Below are 19,176 nucleotides of genomic sequence, written 5' to 3'. Positions count from 1 at the left end.
GCCGTGAGCTGTGGTGTAGGTTGCAGACGCGGCTCGGATCCTGCATTGCTGTGGCTCTGGTGTAGGCTGGTGGCTACGGCTCCGATTCGACCCCTAGCCTGGGAACCTCCATATGCCACGGGAGCGGCCCAAGAAATAACCAAAAGACAAAAAAAAAAAAGATTCTGAGATTTAACAAAAGTCTGAGGACTGCTGCACTGACAGGAAGGCTGGGAGAGCTTCCAGGTCACGGTGGTGAATACCAAGTGTGGACGAGGAGGAGGAGGATCTCCGAGGAAACGTTAAAAGGAATCCCACGGAAGAGAAAGGAATTACTGCACCGGAGATGGAAAGGTCAAGGGTGGACTTAACTTACTGTAAAATAAGAAAAACTGTCTTGGTTACTAGAGAATAATGCGATGGTTTCCCAACTTAAAAGAAGATCGGTAGTATGCAGAGAAAGGTAATAAAACAAAAAACTGTCTATTTTTACTACCAAGCCAAATGAAGCAGGTCCTGCTCTTCCCTTTGCGTGGAGCGCTCGGTTGCTCCTCGCTGCTTTTCCTCCCGTCTTTCCCTCCTGAAGCCTGCTCTGCTTGGCTCCTAGCTTAGCTCCTTCTTGCCCTCCTCGTACTCCTTCTCACGTTCTCTCACTGTTGTTTTCATTCCTGACCCTTGGCTGTCCTCCCCCTTCTAGGAACAGCCAAAGAAAGAACTCGCCCATACCCAACAGCGGATTATAGAAAGAAAATGCCTGTCCACCAACAGTGCGTCTAGGTGGTGCGCCAAGGGGTAACGCGCAGCTGATTTCCCAATAAAGGTGTATTTTAGCCAATGGTAAATGAATTTAACAAGAAAGGAGCAAGGGAAAGACTGAACTCAGCTCCCCCGCCCCGTAAGCCCAGTTCCCGTCCACCGTCAAGGCCACGACCCTGCTTGACCGTCTTCGCAGTTCTCATCAATTCTTAGACAACCGTCTTCTCTCTGTTCACCGCCTGGCCTCTCCAAAGAGCACAGCCCCCGGAGAACAGGGAGCCCCCGCTTCACCCTGTTCCCACAGGTATGCAACACGCAACAAGATCAGATCCGCTTGACTGTCTGAACGCGCCCACCCGACCCGACCCGGGCGAGTTCGATGCTGTCTACCGCCTCCAGGGCCATGAAAGGTGACCCGTGACAAGTACCTGCCAGCTGAGGTTACTGTGACGCGCAGCCCCTTCGTCCAGCCCGAGCGTGTTCAGCTCTTCAAAGCTGAAGTTGAGGGTGTAGGGAGCCTGGCTGGAAAGCTCGGTGTGCGGCAACTCGCTGTGCGACGCGCGCCGAGCAGACTCGCCGTGAGCAGCTGCGCTGCTGCTGTTTTCACTCAGCAAACGCGGGTCTTCGGGGACCACCTGGTTTTCTGCATTTCTCATTTCTATCACCTTAACAGAAAAATTATGCCATTACTGCCCACACAGACAGACAAATCACCTTGCAGAGGCTTTAGACATTATTTTTAAACTAAAACACAAAGTTATTACCCTGGAAATGAGAAGGCATATTTCCTATAGGTGAATGTCAAATAAATCTGCTGTAGACCTGCTCATCTCTCATGCTAACTTGTACAGCTGACCCCTGAACAACACAGGGCCCAACCGCACAGGTCCGCTTACATGCAGACGTCTTGCCAGAGTCATAGGCTGCGGATTTAGTAGGGGGTCCGGGCTGGCGGAATCCTCGGATGCAGAGGAACCTCGGATGCAGAGGGCCGACGGTAGGGGTTCAGGGGACTGACCTCGGACATGCAAGGATCATGGGTACCAGAGAAGCAGAGTCGGCCTGCGGAATCCAGAGGTTCCACGCCCGCGTATTCAACCAATCCCAGATTGAAACCATTCAGAAAAAGAATTCCAGAAAGGTTCAGAAAGCAACACTTGAACCTGCCATGTACTGGCAACTATTTACACAGCGTCTGCATCGTATGAGGCATTGTAAGTAACTTAGGATTTATAGTACACGGGAGGACGTGTGTGGCTTATATGTAAATACCATGACATACTACACAGGGGACTTGGGCATCCAAAGATTTTGGCAACCACGGTGGTCCCGGAACCAATCCCTGCAGATGCGGAAGGGCAACCGGGTTGGCCACCACCATCACATGCGTTGTTCTCTGATTTGGCCGTTATGTTACTTCTTTAAGATTCAGCTTCAGAACAGAGCCTCATGTAACTGCCGTGTGTCAAAGAGAACCAGAGCCCGACAGCAGCTCAAGCGGTAAAAGCAGACTTTACCCAGGACCTCCTGCAGTGGGGGACACTGGGCTCAGTTCCAAACACAGCGTGGACACATGGCCATTTACAGCCAAGGAGCGAGGTGGCGTCGGTGGACAAGGGCAAGGGGGGATTCTGGCTGAACCGACCTGACGGGGCGAGCGGGGGGCGGCGGGGGCTAGGACGCCACTGGCGGTGGTGGGGATGAGGAATCCGGTCAGACACCAAGGACGACCAGACACTGAAGGTGAGATGCTCTCTAAACTGACTTCACAGGATTCCTGCCACAACTGGGCCACGCAGGGCCAACAAGGACAGACACGGGCGTCGAGGCCGAGAAGCACAGAGGGGCCTGCCTGGCTGAGGTCAAGGAGAGGGCTGTGGTCAGTGGCAGCATGAAGCGTTGGCAGGTGGCCTCTCGCCCACATTTCCAAGTGAATTTGCCTCAAAGGCAAAGGTTGCTGGTGCTGCTGCGTATATTCTGCATGACAGCAAATACAAGAGTTGTACACATACGTGTAAAATACAATTTTGACATGTTTTTTAAAATACAGGAAACTATCAGTTTAGGCCAGCACTCGCTGGTACGTGTTTTACACAATGCTGTAAATTATTCCACAAATATAAAATATCTTACTGTGCTTCTGAAAAGATGCCAGTCTCCAAAATTCATGTTCATTTCCTTCTTCAGTTCATCAATGTTACACTGAGCTAACACACGGCCATTTATGTTCGCCTGATACAAGGACAAAGACAAAGGACAGGTGAGACGCCCGCACCGTTAGCGATGGACGGAGTACACTCGCCTTGAGGCCACCGAGCCAGGAGCGAGCCACCAGAGAGGCTCCACCCCAGTCTGAGGTGCCCAAGGGACGGAAATCATCCTTGAGGGACAGGCCACGAGCCAGCGCCCCCGCTACTTCCGAAACTACTTCCATGAGCAACCGCAAAACTGTCAGCTTTTCTCCTCTCAGCCATAAAACACGGCCATGGAGGCGACAGCTGGGAGGGACCAAGACGTCTGTCCGCGCGCTGGTCGCTGAGAAAGTCCTGAGGGAAGCCATGAGCTCCGACGAACTTGTGTATCAGCTGCAGCAGCTAACTTCAGCCCTCAGGAATGTCCACCCACCAGTTTCCCAGTCTAGCAAATGCACCAAAAAATGATCTTATCACTACTGGGTCTCTGTCATGCTGGCCTCTCCCAAGTAAGAAATGATGGAATTTGCTTTGTTAATAGTAGCGTCCCTCACGAAACCCCAAACCTGACTTTATTAACTACGGTAAAACTACGGAACACCTGGAGTGCTAGGCTAAGGGCTAAGCCCGCAGAAGGTCACAGCAAGGCTGTGACTGAGGGCCTGTGGCAGAAATGCCAGGAAGCTTCCAGCACTGGAGAAACCAGGTGCCAGGTTTCAAGCAGCCAGGGCCCGGCAGTCAAGAGCTGAGTGGGGAGAAGACACTGTCTGGCGGGAAACAAAATCCCCACAAAGGACTCACGCTGGAGGCCTTCCCCTCCCCTGATGCCAACCCAGCCACCTCGTGCCTTGGAAAGGCGGTGCCCGACGCGCTGCAAACAGGCTGCCACCAACTCGATGCATAAGAAAGCTGGCATTATCTGCAGCCGTGCGGACCAAGCGCCGGTTAAGATGAGTGTCACGGTATGTTTGCCCATCTTTTTAGATGCCATTCTCTAAAGCATGTAACGAACAGGGGCTTGCGGTTCATGTCCTACTTCACGAAATCTCGGACGGAAAGAGTCTAACTTGGTGCAGACACAGCCTATCCAACCTGGGACTTGGTCTCATACACACGAAGCCTCCCTCCAACTCCCAGGTTTGCGGCAGCGCCCGGGACTGCACAACGAGGTCAAGAAAGACGTGCACTTCCTCAAATGTGCTCGCCGGGCAAACCCGAGCCTCTGCGGCCTCGTCGAAGGGGACGTGAAAGGAAATACATCAATTAAAAACCATCTAATTATGTTCTATATAATTACGTACAAAAAGGGAATACAACGTAAAAGAAAAGGCCTCCTCATGTTCTCTGCTGCGTGTTGGAAATAACGAGTTACGGTTCCTCTAAATGTGAGACCCCTCAGGGCTCTGCCTTCCTCGTTGCAGCATTTTCTGCTCGTCTGAGGTCATCTGAAAGTTAACACTGCGACACAGCCCTCTACTCGCGGTCCACCGAGCCCACCTCCGCGCCCTCAGCCCCGCCTGGGTCCGCAGGCCCGGGCCCGTCACCTTTTTGATGGTTGCGCAGTACTGAGGCAGCAGGCTCTGGTCCAGCCCTTCTATTTGCTTCAGCTTCTCACAGACGGCATCCACGTTCATTGCATTCAGGGATACGGCTCCTGGAGCCGGGCCCGATCCCTAGATAAGTCGTGGAAAGATCATGTATGAATAGCGCTTCCTGCCAGATGTACGCACTCACGTCACAAAGAAACACTCACGAAGTACACTGTGAAGTGCTCGGGTTAGTGATGTGTTTTCACATGAGGGTAAAGACAGCGGATGTGTGCAGCATGGGGAAAGGCCATCGGGGAATAGATTTAGCTACTGGTACCCCTTCGGGAGCATCTTTTACTACGGCAGATATAGCCTGACCGAAACACTCTTCTCAGAAGACAGAACATTCTGTGAGCCAAGACCAACCTCAAGAGAGCCTATAACCTCAAGCCTAAGCTCAGGAGAGAAGGGCACAGCCCTTAGTAACACAGGACAGGAGGGTCCGAAGGGAAAGGAAGGGGGATCACGGGTGCCTCCGTCGCAGAAATACGAGAGGAAAACCTAGGCGGTCCTTGCGACGTGCCCCACGAAGCAGCTTTAGAGGTCTGTACAGACCGTCCTGATGGAATCCAACGGCTGCAGTGCTCAGATCTTCATCCTAGTTTATGTCCAAGCATCTAAAATCTCCCCTCAAGAGTCTCGACCATGACCGTGTAAATATAAAACAATGCTATTTCTGCTTAACACATGTGGAAGTAAATCCATGAAAATTCGGTCTCATTTAAAAGAAAATGCAAAATAATAAATCTAGCATTTACTTAGAAGAAAAACATTTTCTCTAAGTGGTGCCCTACTAAAGAAGTGTGTCTCTGTGGCTAATTCTCTATGAGTCTCTGGGACAACAGATGTGGACACTGGGGTCCAGAGAGGTAAGTTTTGGCTTCAGAGTCACAGAATAAATAGCTAATTATTGGTAGATCTGGATCTGAACCCTAACTTATCCGGTCTTACAACTTCCTGTCTTCTTTGCTACAACTGTCTATTTTTTTTTTTTTTGGTCTTTTTGCCTTTTCTAGGGCTGCTCCCTGGATGTTCCCAGGTTAGGGGTCCAATCGGAGCTGTAGCCACCGGCCTACACCAGAGACAGAGCAACTCTGAGTCCGAGCCCCGTCTGCGACCTACCCCACAGCTCACGGCAACGCCGCATCCTTAACCCACTGAGCAAGGGCAGGGACCAAACCCGCAACCTCATGGTTCCTAGTCGGATTCGTTAACCACTGCGCCACGACGGGAACTCCACCACAACTGTCTATTTTTAAAGAGTCTGTGAAAACTAGAACCAAAGTAAAGAGAAGACAAACCAACTAGCGTAGAGGATTATGTTCCAAACGGTCTGTCTTGCTCACCATTCAATCTAGTCTTAATATGATAACTACAATTAATCCCGTTCTCAGGACAAAAGTAACAGCCAAAACTTCCTGTTGGCAACTTGTTAAACATTATTGCAACAGGACAGCATAACATAATACTCTAATAGGAACTAATAAATAAATATACACACCTAGTACATACCCAGAAGATATCTATATTACATATAAATATAGCTAGGGTATGAAATCAGATTGAACAGGTGGGGTAGCAATTTTACGAGAGGGAGTCTTAGCAAGTTTACAAGTATAAGACAGTCCCATAAAAATTTATAATGAGTTGGAATACACTGCACCAAACACACGTATAGTTTGTTTTTAATTAAATATAAATTTAAAATATGCCAATATATTATATGGTCTGAGGTTCCATTATTTCAAAAACATTAAACGCAAAATACTAGTGTTTCCATAATTTAATTCTCATATTTCTGTACACAGCTATGTTTTCTGCCTGGAGGAGTACAGCCAATGGTCAAAGGGTTAGTTATCCACTACTCACCATGGAAACTCAAAATACTTTCTATGAATGTGGAATAAGAGTATTTGTTTTATTTTTGTTTCCTTTTAAATAGGTTTATTTGAGATATAATTCACATACCATGCAGTGCTCCCACTTAAAGTGTGCCCTTCGAGACCCTTCAGTGACTTTCAGTACATTTACATAGGAGGGAAAGGCTCACCACCCTCAACTCTAGGACACTTTCGTGCCCCTAAAACGAACCCGGTGCCACCCGCAGTCATTCTTCTCCCTCTGACACCCAGTTCCAACCCCTGCAGCCACCAGTCTACTTTCTGTCTCCATGGATTTGCCTGTTCTGGGCACTTGGTGTAATGGAAACACACAGTATCTGGAACTACCTTCTTTCACTAAGCATAACGCCTTTCGGGCTCATCCACGTGAGAGCACGCATCTGCACGCCACTCTTTTTTATCCCGAACACTGCTTACCCTTTAAATGGCCTTTAACGCTGTCTTTCACATGCTCTTACCGCCCATGCTAGCACTTCTCTCTGGACACACCTACACCGGCTTACACCTCCTTGACTAGAAAACCACAAGTGAACAGTCTGATCACCAAAAATAAACAATGACTAGACTGAATTACAGTTCATAGAATAAAATGCCCACGAGTCCAGTCTGATTCAAAAAAAAAAAGGTGGAAATAAGTGGGGAACAAGGGACAGCTTTAACTTGCAGAATTCTAATTAACACATAAAGACGAGGGAAACAGAATACGGCTGTACGCAAGATGCACTGATGGACGCTAACACTGACCCACAACGGTACAAGGAGAAAAAGGATATTTGCAGAGTTGCAGTCTCTCCTCCAGATGTGTACTCATTGCCAAGGAAAAAGTAAAACCTTACAGTGCTGAAATCTGGTAGATGCCACCTTAACCAAGTGCCCGAGGTTGGCATGACCATTGGGAAGGTACAGGCCTCAAAGACCCTGCGTATGATGCCCTGGGAAGGACGCAGCGTCACTGCTGTGGGTCTCTTGCCAAATATGAATAATCTCCTTCTAATCATGAGGAAACTGCAAACAAACTCGAAGAGAAGGACAGGCTATGAAAGATCTGTATTCTTCAAAAGTTTTAAGGTCATAAGAGACCAGGGAAGACTGAGGAATTGCCACAGACTGGGGAACTCTAAGGAGAAATAACAGAATACAACTGGACTGGCTCCTGGACCAGAAAGATGACCTCAGTGGAAAAACTTATAACAAAGTCCGCAGTAACTTGAGAGTATTGTAGCGATTCTAATGTCTGCTTTTGAGAAATGTGCCCCGGTTAGGAAAGACATGAATATTAAGGGAATACAATTGGTGTACCTTTTAAGTCTAAAACTATTTTAAAGTTTAAAAATTTTAAATCACACAAGAAACTCCTTCTGATTGTGCTACAAAGGACAGGAGAGAAACAGACATGAAGCAGATGAGCTGTGTCTACGTGGGGGCGGGGGGTGTAAAATGTCACGGGCATCTATCTTAAAGGGCATCTGAGAATTCTGCACAAAGACACGTTAATGACGATACTACTCGTTCCCTTTATTTTTTCTCACTCTTTTCTTTTAAAACAAGAAACTCCACATTACTTTACTTTCATGATCCCTTAAAACTTTATTATTTTATCATTTTAAAATATACTTTGCTCCTCAATAGGAATTATGCAGAAAAAATATATATTATCTCTAAATGATTTTTTGAAGTTTTATAAGACAAGACAGACACGCATATGAATATAAAACCCCTGTAATTCTATCAACGCTAGAGTCTGACTACTGATTACTTGTGAGCTGGGTTTTATCAACATGAAGGACAAGTTATCAACAAATGAAAATACATTACAATATGCTTCTTTGCATAAAAGAGAAATGGTAACCACCTGCCAGGTCTTTTCAAAAGTAACCATATATAATAAAATTATTTTGAAATCAAATGAATCTTAGGAAGGAAAATAATGACCTTTGGATGGAAATCTCATTAAAAGATGGAGAAAAAGTACAAAAGTGATAAGGAAAAAACCTTTTCAATAATTCAGTATATAAATTCTTTAGTGGAAAAGTAATTATACTACGTGGACAGAATGGTAACATTTAGGAGCTCGTCATGCATTCTCACTTGAAATTTACCTGTGACCAAAAACGATCATTTCAGTATGCATCACAATTTATCTTTAATGTTTTCTTCTAAAACAGAAAACTGAATGCAAATGCTCGTCTGTTTAAAGTGTTAAACGTAAACTTCAAAATTCACAAAAATTAGAATTCCTCCACGTACAACCACAGCTCACGAGACAGATTTAAATTACTTTGATGAAACTCTATGATTTTATATTGTAAGTAGATTAAAACTACACTCTGGAACATGATCATCTTTGGTAAATTCATTAAATAAGCTTAGAATTGATTAGGCAGAAGTGAAGAGCCATGCAAAGGCTGAAAGCAGCTATTAGAACAAACGCAAGGCACGGAAATGAGCACGGATTTATAAACAGCCCAGCATGAGGGTGCCAATGATTGCTTCTAAGTCTAAGGTAAGAAAAGTAAGATTGCACTGAAAGTTTCGGTACCTGTCTCTGTTTGTTAAACCCAGAGTCACACGGCTTTAAGGAAGGAATAAAACAGAATGAAGGACACGAGCTTAAAGTGAAACATCAACTACATACATATAATAAACACAGGCAGCACGTTCATCATTCCTCTCATTCTTCTCTAACTGTGAACACACCACCTCTACAGCAACACAAAGCAAGGAACACTCGCAAACACACACGTGGCAGTTTGATTTCATTAACATGGGCTTGGTAATTTTAAACCTGTACTCTCAAACTTGATATTCTTTCTAGTAAAAGAATAAATCATGGGCCCTACATTCAACAAGAAAACCAGGTAAATCAAATTTGCTACGAAAAGTCAATATTCCTGCTACATAAGTTTTAAATTAATTTTTAAATCTGACTGAAAACCTCCAACTATTAATCGTTTTCTGTGCAGATGAGGTTGGTGGTAGATATTCTTAAAATAGTTAAAATAACCTAGAGATAACTGACAACATTGAGTCAAAGTCCATTTACAATGCTTTGCTTTGTTTTTTTACGTACTCATTATCTGGAGTATTTCATGAGAACCTTGTTTTCAAGTTGACATATCAACCTTATTTGTTATAAGTTGGTTTTTAGGAAGTTCCTATGTATACCTGTGGAGACCTGAGAAAAGTATCAGAAAGGAGTGCTAACGAAATCATAGTTTACTACAGGATACCCAAAACACAAAAGAAAGTTATTGTTTCCTAGCTGGAAGATGGACCTTCCTCTTCCAACGACATGAGAAATAATAATGCGGTCCAAGTTTGACAAATGAGGTTTACCTAACACCACATTTAAAGGGCAATCTTAAAAAACACAAGTACCAGATACGATGTTGTTATTTTTAAACTTTTGCCTATACTCTAGGATTTCAATGATCTCACTACTGCAATATCACATTTCTTCAATTACCTCCCAATCAATTTAGTTATAGTTTTAAAAGATTTCTTGAGCTGAAGCCTGGCACAAAAACTTAGAGCTGGAAGTGAATACAATTTTTCATTTTACTACTGAAGAAAAAATAAGCTAACGCTTTCCCAAATGGAAAAATGCACCCCCTGCTGTTTAGCAGAGGGAACTATATCCAACCTCCTGGAATAGACCATGATAGAAAATAACATTAAAAAAGGAATGTATACGTGTGTACACGCAAATATAGATTTTATATACAAATATAGATAGAGCTGAGTCACCGCGCTCTACAGCAGAAATTGGCACATTATAAACCAACTAGACTTGAATAAAAAAGAAAGAATTTTGAAAAAATAAAAATGCATTTCTACAATGCTTTAGAAAGCATAAGCGGGCCTCCTGAGAGAAAGTGTAAGAGTACCCGGCCTGAGCCTGCCATCTGAATGGGCCCCGACGCACGCCCTGCCTTACCCACGGACTCTTTCGCCTTCTCGTCCCAGTCTGCTCCTGAACAATGAGAGACAGCTTGATGGGGACATGTTGCTCGTTTGAAAACAGGTTTTAAGTTCTAAGCCAGTGGTGGAAACAAAAATGACCTACAGTGGAGTCCCATCTTTCTTTTTTTTTTTTTTTTTTCACTTTGGTCACTCTACCAATTGGATTCAGTTCAATGAAAACCATGACCTTCACTTTCACACTTGCAGTAACTCAGTAAATCGTCATCAATCTCCAAAAGCCAAAGGACCACCGCGCTGGAGAGCAGGAGGCCGTATTCCACAACACCTGCGTGATTCTAAAGTTCTTTGCAGGGAAACTTTGTGCTAATTACTTTCATGCCTCTTCAGCAAGATAGGAAGACGATCTAAATGAAGCTCCCTAAACGTGTCACGAAAACCCTGAGACAGAGCAGGTGCAGAAAGAATGGCTTGGTGGCACTGATGGTTCCCGCCCGGCAGCTCCATGAGGGAAGAGGCCTGACAGTTTCATCCACTGGAATAGCGCCTCAGGACATCCCCAAACCAGCCAGCGATCACGCAGGCTCCGAGGTGCTCCAGCCACGTGAGTCGAGGAAGGACAAGGGGACGAAGAAACACTCACCTCGCCTTCCTCTGAGAAACTGCTTTTCAAGGAAACACGGGTACCACCATGAGCCGCTCATACCTTAAATGAAAGACTGAACTGGGGAGTTCCCATCATGGCTCAGTTATAACAAACCCAACTGGCATCCATGAGGACGCAGGTTCGATCCCTGGCCTCGCTCAGTGGGTTAAGGGTCCAGCATTGCCATGAGCTGTGGGGTAGGTGGCATATGCGGCTTGGACCCCGAGTTGCCGTGGCTGTGGTGTAGGCCGGCAGAGCCAGCTCCGATTCGACCCCGAGCCTGGGAACCTCCATATGCTGCTGGTGCAGCCCTAAAAAAAAAAAAAAAAAAAAAAAAAGACAAAAAAAATTTTTTTTTAAATAGAAACTGAATACAACACTCGTAAAAGCAACTCTTTGAAAGACCTTAACAGCGCCTCTGAGGGGACGGGGCTAGAGACAGACCCTCCTTGGTGGGGCCTCTGTGCACGGTCACAGAATGACCTGAACGCCCCTACTTCTTGGTGGGATCTGGACTGAAAGAAGGTAAAGGCACCGAGTAAAATTCCCCGGGGAAGCTTTCAAAACTGTAAAGTATTTGGAACATTCAGATAACCTGGAAATCCTTCTAAGTTCTAGAAAACAACTCAACTGACAGCCTTCGGGCCAGAGAAGCATCAACAGATAAGACTGAGTTAGTGTAAACTGACGGGGGTATTTGCACACTCCCCCCCCTACTGAAAAGGTTATTTATACAAAACAGTTTTAGTTTCTGACTCTTTAAATACAGCTCTGTGGAATCCGGCCTTTAGGAGAGTCGTAATAATGATAATTATTAAGTACTTCGAGTACATGAAGGTGGAGCTCTCCTTAAATCAGACCTATGAGGTAGGTCAGCTTTTTTCCAGATGAAGAAGTGGAATATCAGAGAGGTAAGTGCTTTCTCCAAGGCAAAAAGCTAATTGCCAGGGTCTGTTGAACTTGAAAGACCAAGCACCTGACCCAGTGGGGCTCAGGACTGACAGGGCAGAGAGGGCAGCAGGGGTGAGGCAGGCTGCACGCTAACAGCCCCATGGATTGAGGTCTACACCCAGCGCTCCCTCCTGTGAGCCTCGGGGAGTCCCACAGATGGCCCTGGACCAGACCAGGGGTCCTGGAGCTCTCTGAGAACCCTGCAGAGAAAAGGCAACTCCAAAGTGGGGCCACAGTCTTTTATTTTTACTGGTTTATATACACTAGGGTTCTGGTGAAGAGTTCACTTCTTAAAAAGGGCTTCTCTGCTTTGAAAGCTTGAAAACACTCGTCCTTTCTCGCTCTAACATCTGGGGGATCATACCTTGGGTCCAATGGGTTTTTTTTAGTTTTACAAGATTTGGCATATATTTTCTCTATTGTAAAATTACAGGGGAAAGAGCTAGCACAGAGGCTTCGCTGTGACACCCCGCCTGGAAGACGGAGAAACACCCAGACGCATCTCTAACTTCTCTGATTAGTCCTTGGCTGGACCCCACAAGTCATGATCATTACAAGGGCCCTTAATGTCAGAGAACCCAGCTATTTTCGCAAGGATCTAATTTATAAAGGCTCGTGAGATATCCCTTAGGATAAAACAAGATGGGGCCACCTATATGGAAAAGACCATAGCGAGTTGGTTAACTTTCTGTGGTCTTGGCTTTTGTGATGTGTGTGTGTGTGTCTCTGTGTGTGTGTAACTCATTCTTTTGTGTCCTAAAGACGAGGTGTCCAAAAAGGTGTGTGGAGCTCCTGACTTATCTATAAGAAGCTCTTGCCATGAAGTGTTGCCTCCGCACGGCTGAGTGAGCGGAGATGGACTCAATCTGCTGTCTTGTTACCGCAGAAATTATACGGAGGTTTCCGCTACAGGACTGAAAACCAAAAGAGCCACAAAGGGCTACGGACTTTTCACATTAACTGCTGCTGTGTCGGCTCAGGTTTATATGAGGAGCCCACACAGCGTTCCTGTGTACAGACACTTCCACCACGGCTTCTAATACGGCTTTGAACTCAGTGTCCACTTGAACTCGCCTACTAGAAAAGAAATTTTACATGCTACTGTCATTGCTAATTTCTTAAAAGCAAAAGAAGGCTCGGGAAGCAACTATTATTGATTACGCAGAGCGCAAAACTATCTTTTAATACTGAAAGAAGAGCAAAGAGTATGGTTATTTTACTCAGCGAAGGCACTGATATATTCAGAGTATTTTAACTCACTGTTATTGGCCTTCTAAACACATCTTAGGAGTTGCCTTATTTCCCCTTCCTCAAAAACTCATTTTAAAATTTGCCTGATGCTCCTTCACTGGTTCCTGAAATGACAGCCACCTTTTAATCACAAGGGTGTGTCTACATTCTTACGCGTGGAACAGCTACCATTTCAGTGAGCCTCTGTCATTAAGACCCTCAAATTCTTCGCAGTATCTCATTTTCATCAAAAGTTTGCTGAGAAATTTTAGCTCAGAGAATTGGATCGCATGCATGAATCGATGATCTATTAAAGGCTCCCTGACTGAACTAAAAGTCATTTTTGCTTGTGGTGGCAATGAACCATGGATTAAAGATTCCTCTAGGAGTTCCCATTGTGGCTCAGTGGAAATGAGGACGCAGGTTCGATCCCTGGCCTTGCTCAGTGGGTTGAGGATCCGGTGTTGTCCTGACCTGTGGTGTCGGTCACAGACACAGCTCAGATCTGGTGTTGCTATCTATGGCTGTGGTGTAAGCTGGCAGCTGTAGCTCCAATTTGACGCCTAACCAGGGAACCTCCAAATGCCATGGGTGCGGCCCTAAAAAGACAAAAAAAAAAGAAAAAAGAAAAAGAAAAAGAAAAAAGATTCCTCTAACACCCAAACCGAATTACTATGGTTTATTATGTCTATCATTTGTGGATAACCAAAGGCACTCTGACACTTCAGCTAAAACATTAACGACTCCAAATGAATCATCAGCCCCTCAATGGAAACACCAAAATGGTTCTTTCTATCTCACTAACATTAACTCAAAGAAAAGTAAAGTTAAAAAATGATTACCTACTCATATGCACGCTTTAAGATAAAAATTACAGGATGCAATATTTCACCAAATTAATTCTTAACTCCTACGCCACATGAAACTGACCATGTTTACACGGGCATAACATTCTGATATAAATATTTAAGAAACATTAAAATACAAACTGGCCTCTTAAATTCCACACTGATTGAATGCATGAAGATTTAAAGGCTCATCACATTAAATGTATTTCTCATTAAATACAAAGCCTTGAGTGATATCACAAAGTGACGTCCTACAAAAGTTGGTTTTTTATAGAAACCTACCCTAAAGTGTTCGGGGAAAGAATTTTAAATAATTCCCACTACGCGCTAAACGAACTCTGTTTATCTGGAAACTTTATTTCCAGAAACTGGAGATAAATACAGTTGGCCCTTGAACAACACAGGTCTGAATTATGCAGGGTCACTTTTACGCAGTTTTTTTTCAGAAGTAAATACACAGGAACACCCGACCTGTGGTTGGTTGAATCTGTAGCTGCGGCATCACAGACAAGGAGGAGCCGCTTACACTGGAGGGCTGACTAAGGTACAGGCTCTGTTCGTGACTGTTAGGATTCGGGGCTGCTAGCAGGGGCAGTGCCCTAACCCCCACGTTCTTCAAGGGTCAGCTGTATGCGGATACAGGACAGCAGTACTGTAGCAGTCCCGAATTCGCACTAGGCATGGGCACCGGGATTAAACACGAGTCACTAAGCATCCATTCAGAACGTCTTTCTGTAGTCTCAGTGCTGATTTGGGGTATTTTGTGAAAAAAAAAAAAAAAAGAAAACGTATGCATTCTGCATGTATGGTACCAGCTGCAGGTTTAAGAAAAACTGGCACATGTGAAAGTCAAGTCCACCGTTAAGGAACAAACACCACCAAGTGACTGCTCCTGCGGACTGCTGGAAAAACGCCTTCCTTCCTAGACGGCAAAAACACCCAACCCATGTCATTGAAAAGGGGGAAAAGCAGGAGGAGATGGAGGGCAAAGTTAAACAGGAGCTGTTTAATTAATCCATGAACTCTAGGCATTAGTATTCAGCTACTCTACAGCAGCGGCCCGCCACACCACGGATGCAGTTAGTGAGCTGCCGTCACCACGATTGAAGACCGTCGTGACTGCTGCACAAGCGGCGAGACGCTCGCGTTCCACACCACGAGACTACTCCGTTACCCTCGAGGAGTCTGTGGGTGAAGGAAGCCCCTCAGCAGCGTCCTCCTTGATAACCTCCTAACAACACAAAACGAGAGTGGGGGTGAAAGTGAAGGCCTGAGCCAGACGAGGAGGACGCAGGAGCGCGACGATGGACCCCGGGAGCCTGGCCGTGAGCGGAGCTCCCCTTCAACGCCAGCATCTTAAAACGTCAGTAACGGCCTACGTTCTATAGGTTCGGCCTCCGGACTTAAAAAACGTACTATCAGGAATCTCTTTTTAAAACCGCTAAGCTCAGCTGATCGTCAGGAACACCTACAACCGCGGGCACAAAGGCATTTTGGTTTTGATTCGAAGTAACAGTAACTTGAAGAATTCTCTTACCCTGTTTAATGTCTGCTATTAGATCCAAATAGTCTCTCCCTAGACCCCCTCATTTTCATGCCATCGTGCTCGCATTCATATACATACAGATACCATGTATGTGTGTGTCCTTTGAAAAGAAATTAGAAACTAACAGATATAACGGCTTCGTTTGAAAAGTCTGCCGACAGACAATACCCTACAGGCCGGAAACTGAGCATCAATAACTCATCATTTATTCCCTGAGGCTGCTAGTGACTTTCCTTCCGTAGCTCTTTGCCAGAAATGAAAAACAAAACACATTGTGGGTTAGTAATAGCTTATGTTTCTTAGAACTCTTTATAAAATAAGTTGTGCTTTCACTCCAGAAAGGAAACAACCAAACTTCTAATGCTGACTGTGTTTCTTATTGGAGTAATGCTTTAGTTACCCTTTTTCATACTTACTAGGCCATTGCTCTGATCTCTGGGCAAATTCGTTTTTACTGATGGACGTGAGATGAGATGGTGGGAACTGCCAGGGTAGTACCGTGGCGTGTAAAGGTATGGGGCAAAGAATGGCTATGGAAAAACACGCAACAAAAGAAGGGGGTAAACAATTACAGAAATCAAAGTGGAATGAGATTCATCAAATGAGACTAACCAACAAAACACAACTCCAAGTTTTTCATGCAAGTGACAAAACAAACGAAAACAGCCTCACTCATATTCTGTAAGATATCAAACCCAAACATGAAACGTATGATTTACAATCTCACATTGCTGATTTAATGCAAGCTTTTTTAAAAGCAACTAAAGTTTTGTACCTTACGACTTGACACAAGAGTTTCTCTTTACACTTAACATTTTTATGGGTTTACCATGTGTCAGGTTCTGAGTGATTTACAAATATTAACTCACAATCTCATTTCAAAAAAGCAGAATAGAACTTCCACAGAATACTACTCTTTACCAAAACAAGATTAGCCTTAAGGGCGACCAGAAAATCTCAATTATATGAGAACCCCCTAGCATGGACTCCAGGAATACTGTTACTCTAAGTTCCTAGACTTTACTTCATATTCTATGTGCTGGAGTTTACTCTGTCTCCTAAATCGGCAAAGGCATTTTTAAACTGGGGAATCCACTGTTCAAAGGAGATCGAGGGCTATAGCATTTATTTGTAACCAGCTTCATATAAACAGGAGCTATCAGATTACATGGGCTAAAAATAAAGATTAAAACACACTAAACTTCACTACACTGATGTAACATCTTCCCTTACCTTTTCAACTTCTGCCATTTTAAGAAACTTTTTCTGCTTTTAACTTTCAGACTAAAAACGTCAAATAACTGGAGCAAAAAATAACTAGATTTAAAAACACGAGCAATTGTTGAATGCTTTAAAAGTAACAAAACGCCCTTAAAGCATCACATCGTTGTTATTCACGTAAAACTAGTTGAACACAGGTCTCCAACTAGACGGCACGGCAGTATTTTTTTAAACTTCTTGGTCTCAAAACTTCACCTGTCATCTAATGATCAATTGAGCCATTTTATATAAAATCACAGCAGATTTTAAGACTAATAAAATAAAAACCTGCATTTCACACTGCCGACACCCAGTTAAAGTTTACAAGGATGAAATACATTATAAAATGTTACTGTTCCACCTTTTTCTCCTTATCTGAGTCAAAGAATGAAACAACACTCATATAAGCGGTATACACCCAATAACTTACATGGCCAGCTGGCCAACATTTCTGAAAAAGTGAAAATTTAAATTCTAGAATTCCTTCTTTGCCACATTTATTCTAAATTTCTCTATCTTCCTAGCTCATATGAAATGTATTTAGGCATGCAGTTGGCTTCTCTGAATGCTAGCCTTCATGCTTTCTCGAATTAGACTAAAGAAGGAAACAACGAAAATAAAGAAATTGCAACGTATCTTAGAGTTCCAGAAAGTATAATACTAGGATTAGTGCTCCGTTTTCCTGTAGGAAAAATTATCCTCATTAACATGAGGCTGGCTTGTACCTTCTAACCTTGATAGGGTCTGAATACCGCTGATAATTAATTGTGCTATCATCCTTTGAGGGAGAAAATCATCATATTTATACTAAGTAAATAATGATACATGACTGAAGGTAAGTTGAAACAAAACTCTGGAAATGAGCTATAGCGCTATCACTTGGCAGTAGCATCTGAGTCCTCCAAGCAGTACTTCCCATCATTATCTCACATTTAAAAGCTATAGCACATATCAAATACAGGTTTACTGAGCTACTGTAGAAACTTCTCATTGTTTTTAAATGCCTGCCAATATAAATCATTATACAAGATATAACAATTGGAACATTTGTTTGTGAACAAATAGAAAAACAGACCCCTTCGCAGCAAAGGAGAGTCACTGCTGACCCTGCAGAGTTCAACTTCTTATCAAGGTAACAAACAAGGGCAAAAAGCATCTCTAATTTGCAAATTCAGCTGAGATCTAGAACCTGCTAAAATTCAAAATTCTTCTGATTTTTGAAAAATCCTATCTATGGCATTCAAACTGCACACCATTTTGTCTCTTAAAGCTAAAGTACAGTTTCTGATACTTCCTGGAACAAATTCTTAAAATTTCAGATTCCCAGCCCCTGCCTACTTACCCTGTTGTAGAACGGGTGCTGGGGTCCCGTCATGCCGCTGTAATAGCTGCTGTGAGGCTGCGGTGACACAACCCCACCCGCAAAGGGTCCATTGAAGGACGTGGAAGAAGAGCAGACAGACGGAGGCTGACTGTAGCCTGAGGGCGGCCGAGGAGGAGCCTCGTGTAATGGAAGCGGGGGATACGCAAGCCCCCCGATATTAATCTGCTCTCTGGCAGCACGAACATCTGAAAGATGAAACGATACCCCAGAAGGCCAAAGAAAAGAGCACATTAGGAAGCAGTCCGATTACCACATCCTCCGCTGGTCGCCAGCTAGAAACATGACTTTATCACTCTTTCCAGGGGCTCCAACCGGCCTGCGGAAGCAGACGCAGAATCCTGCACACTGCTTGGACACCGGAGTAAATAAAAGACACCCGACGATGCTGCATAAAAGCCTTCTGCACCATCTGACAAGTCACCAACCTCTAGATTCTTCTCTTCAGTTACCAGAACGATACATTTTTTTCTGACTTTCTAAGGTATTTGTTTGTGCTACGCTAACAATTCTTAGGGTTGATAAGGTTTTGCTAATTATTAATAAATCACTCTCAGGTAGTAAATACAGTGTTAGCTGAGACTGGAGGCTTGCAAACGTTAGGACTCATCCGCCTCTAAGCAACAACGAACAAGTCCACAGCCACACAATGCACGTCTGATGGCAGCCGTATGTAGGAGGCGAGGCTCTCTCTTCCTAATTCCTGGAAAATGCAGAGGTGGGTCAGCAGCACCTGTGTCATACAAAAGACAGGGTGTCTGGACAGAGGTTTTGCGTCCTTGTGGCAGCGCCTAAAGGACACAGTGTCTTCCCAAATCTTCAGGTCACTGTCCTCAAGGTCCAGCCCCGATGTAGCTTAAAATTTAAAAAGTAATAGAGATTTCCTTAAGCTTATGGATAGAGATCTCTGTTAAAGACAGAAGACTAGTGACAAAAAAGTTACAATGGACAGACATCTTACAGCGGTGACTATATA

The 19,176-nt window shown here is 44.3% G+C and overlaps 1 protein-coding gene across 7 annotated transcripts in view; it reads right to left on the bottom strand.

Moving 5' to 3' along the window:
* KIDINS220 (kinase D interacting substrate 220) overlaps window positions 1-19,176 on the bottom strand; it is a 95,415-nt gene that overhangs the window by 8,035 nt on the left and 68,204 nt on the right. For 2 of the 7 annotated variants that reach the window (XM_047782691.1, XM_047782692.1), the window contains exons 24-30: window positions 18,162-18,388; window positions 15,976-16,089; window positions 15,188-15,244; window positions 8,957-8,989; window positions 4,472-4,600; window positions 2,869-2,967; window positions 1,164-1,400 (exon numbers count right to left, since the gene is read on the bottom strand). In XM_047782691.1, the coding sequence (XP_047638647.1) occupies window positions 1,164-1,400; window positions 2,869-2,967; window positions 4,472-4,600; window positions 8,957-8,989; window positions 15,188-15,244; window positions 15,976-16,089; window positions 18,162-18,388 (896 nt within the window). The remainder of the gene's footprint in view (window positions 1-1,163; window positions 1,401-2,868; window positions 2,968-4,471; window positions 4,601-8,956; window positions 8,990-15,187; window positions 15,245-15,975; window positions 16,090-18,161; window positions 18,389-19,176) is intronic. The other 5 variants (XM_047782694.1, XM_047782696.1, XM_047782697.1 and 2 more) reach the window with 3 other exon arrangements.

Source organism: Phacochoerus africanus, chromosome 5 (genome assembly GCF_016906955.1).
Source record: "Phacochoerus africanus isolate WHEZ1 chromosome 5, ROS_Pafr_v1, whole genome shotgun sequence".
NCBI lineage: Eukaryota > Metazoa > Chordata > Mammalia > Artiodactyla > Suidae > Phacochoerus > Phacochoerus africanus.
This window is presented reverse-complemented; position numbering and strand designations above follow the sequence as displayed.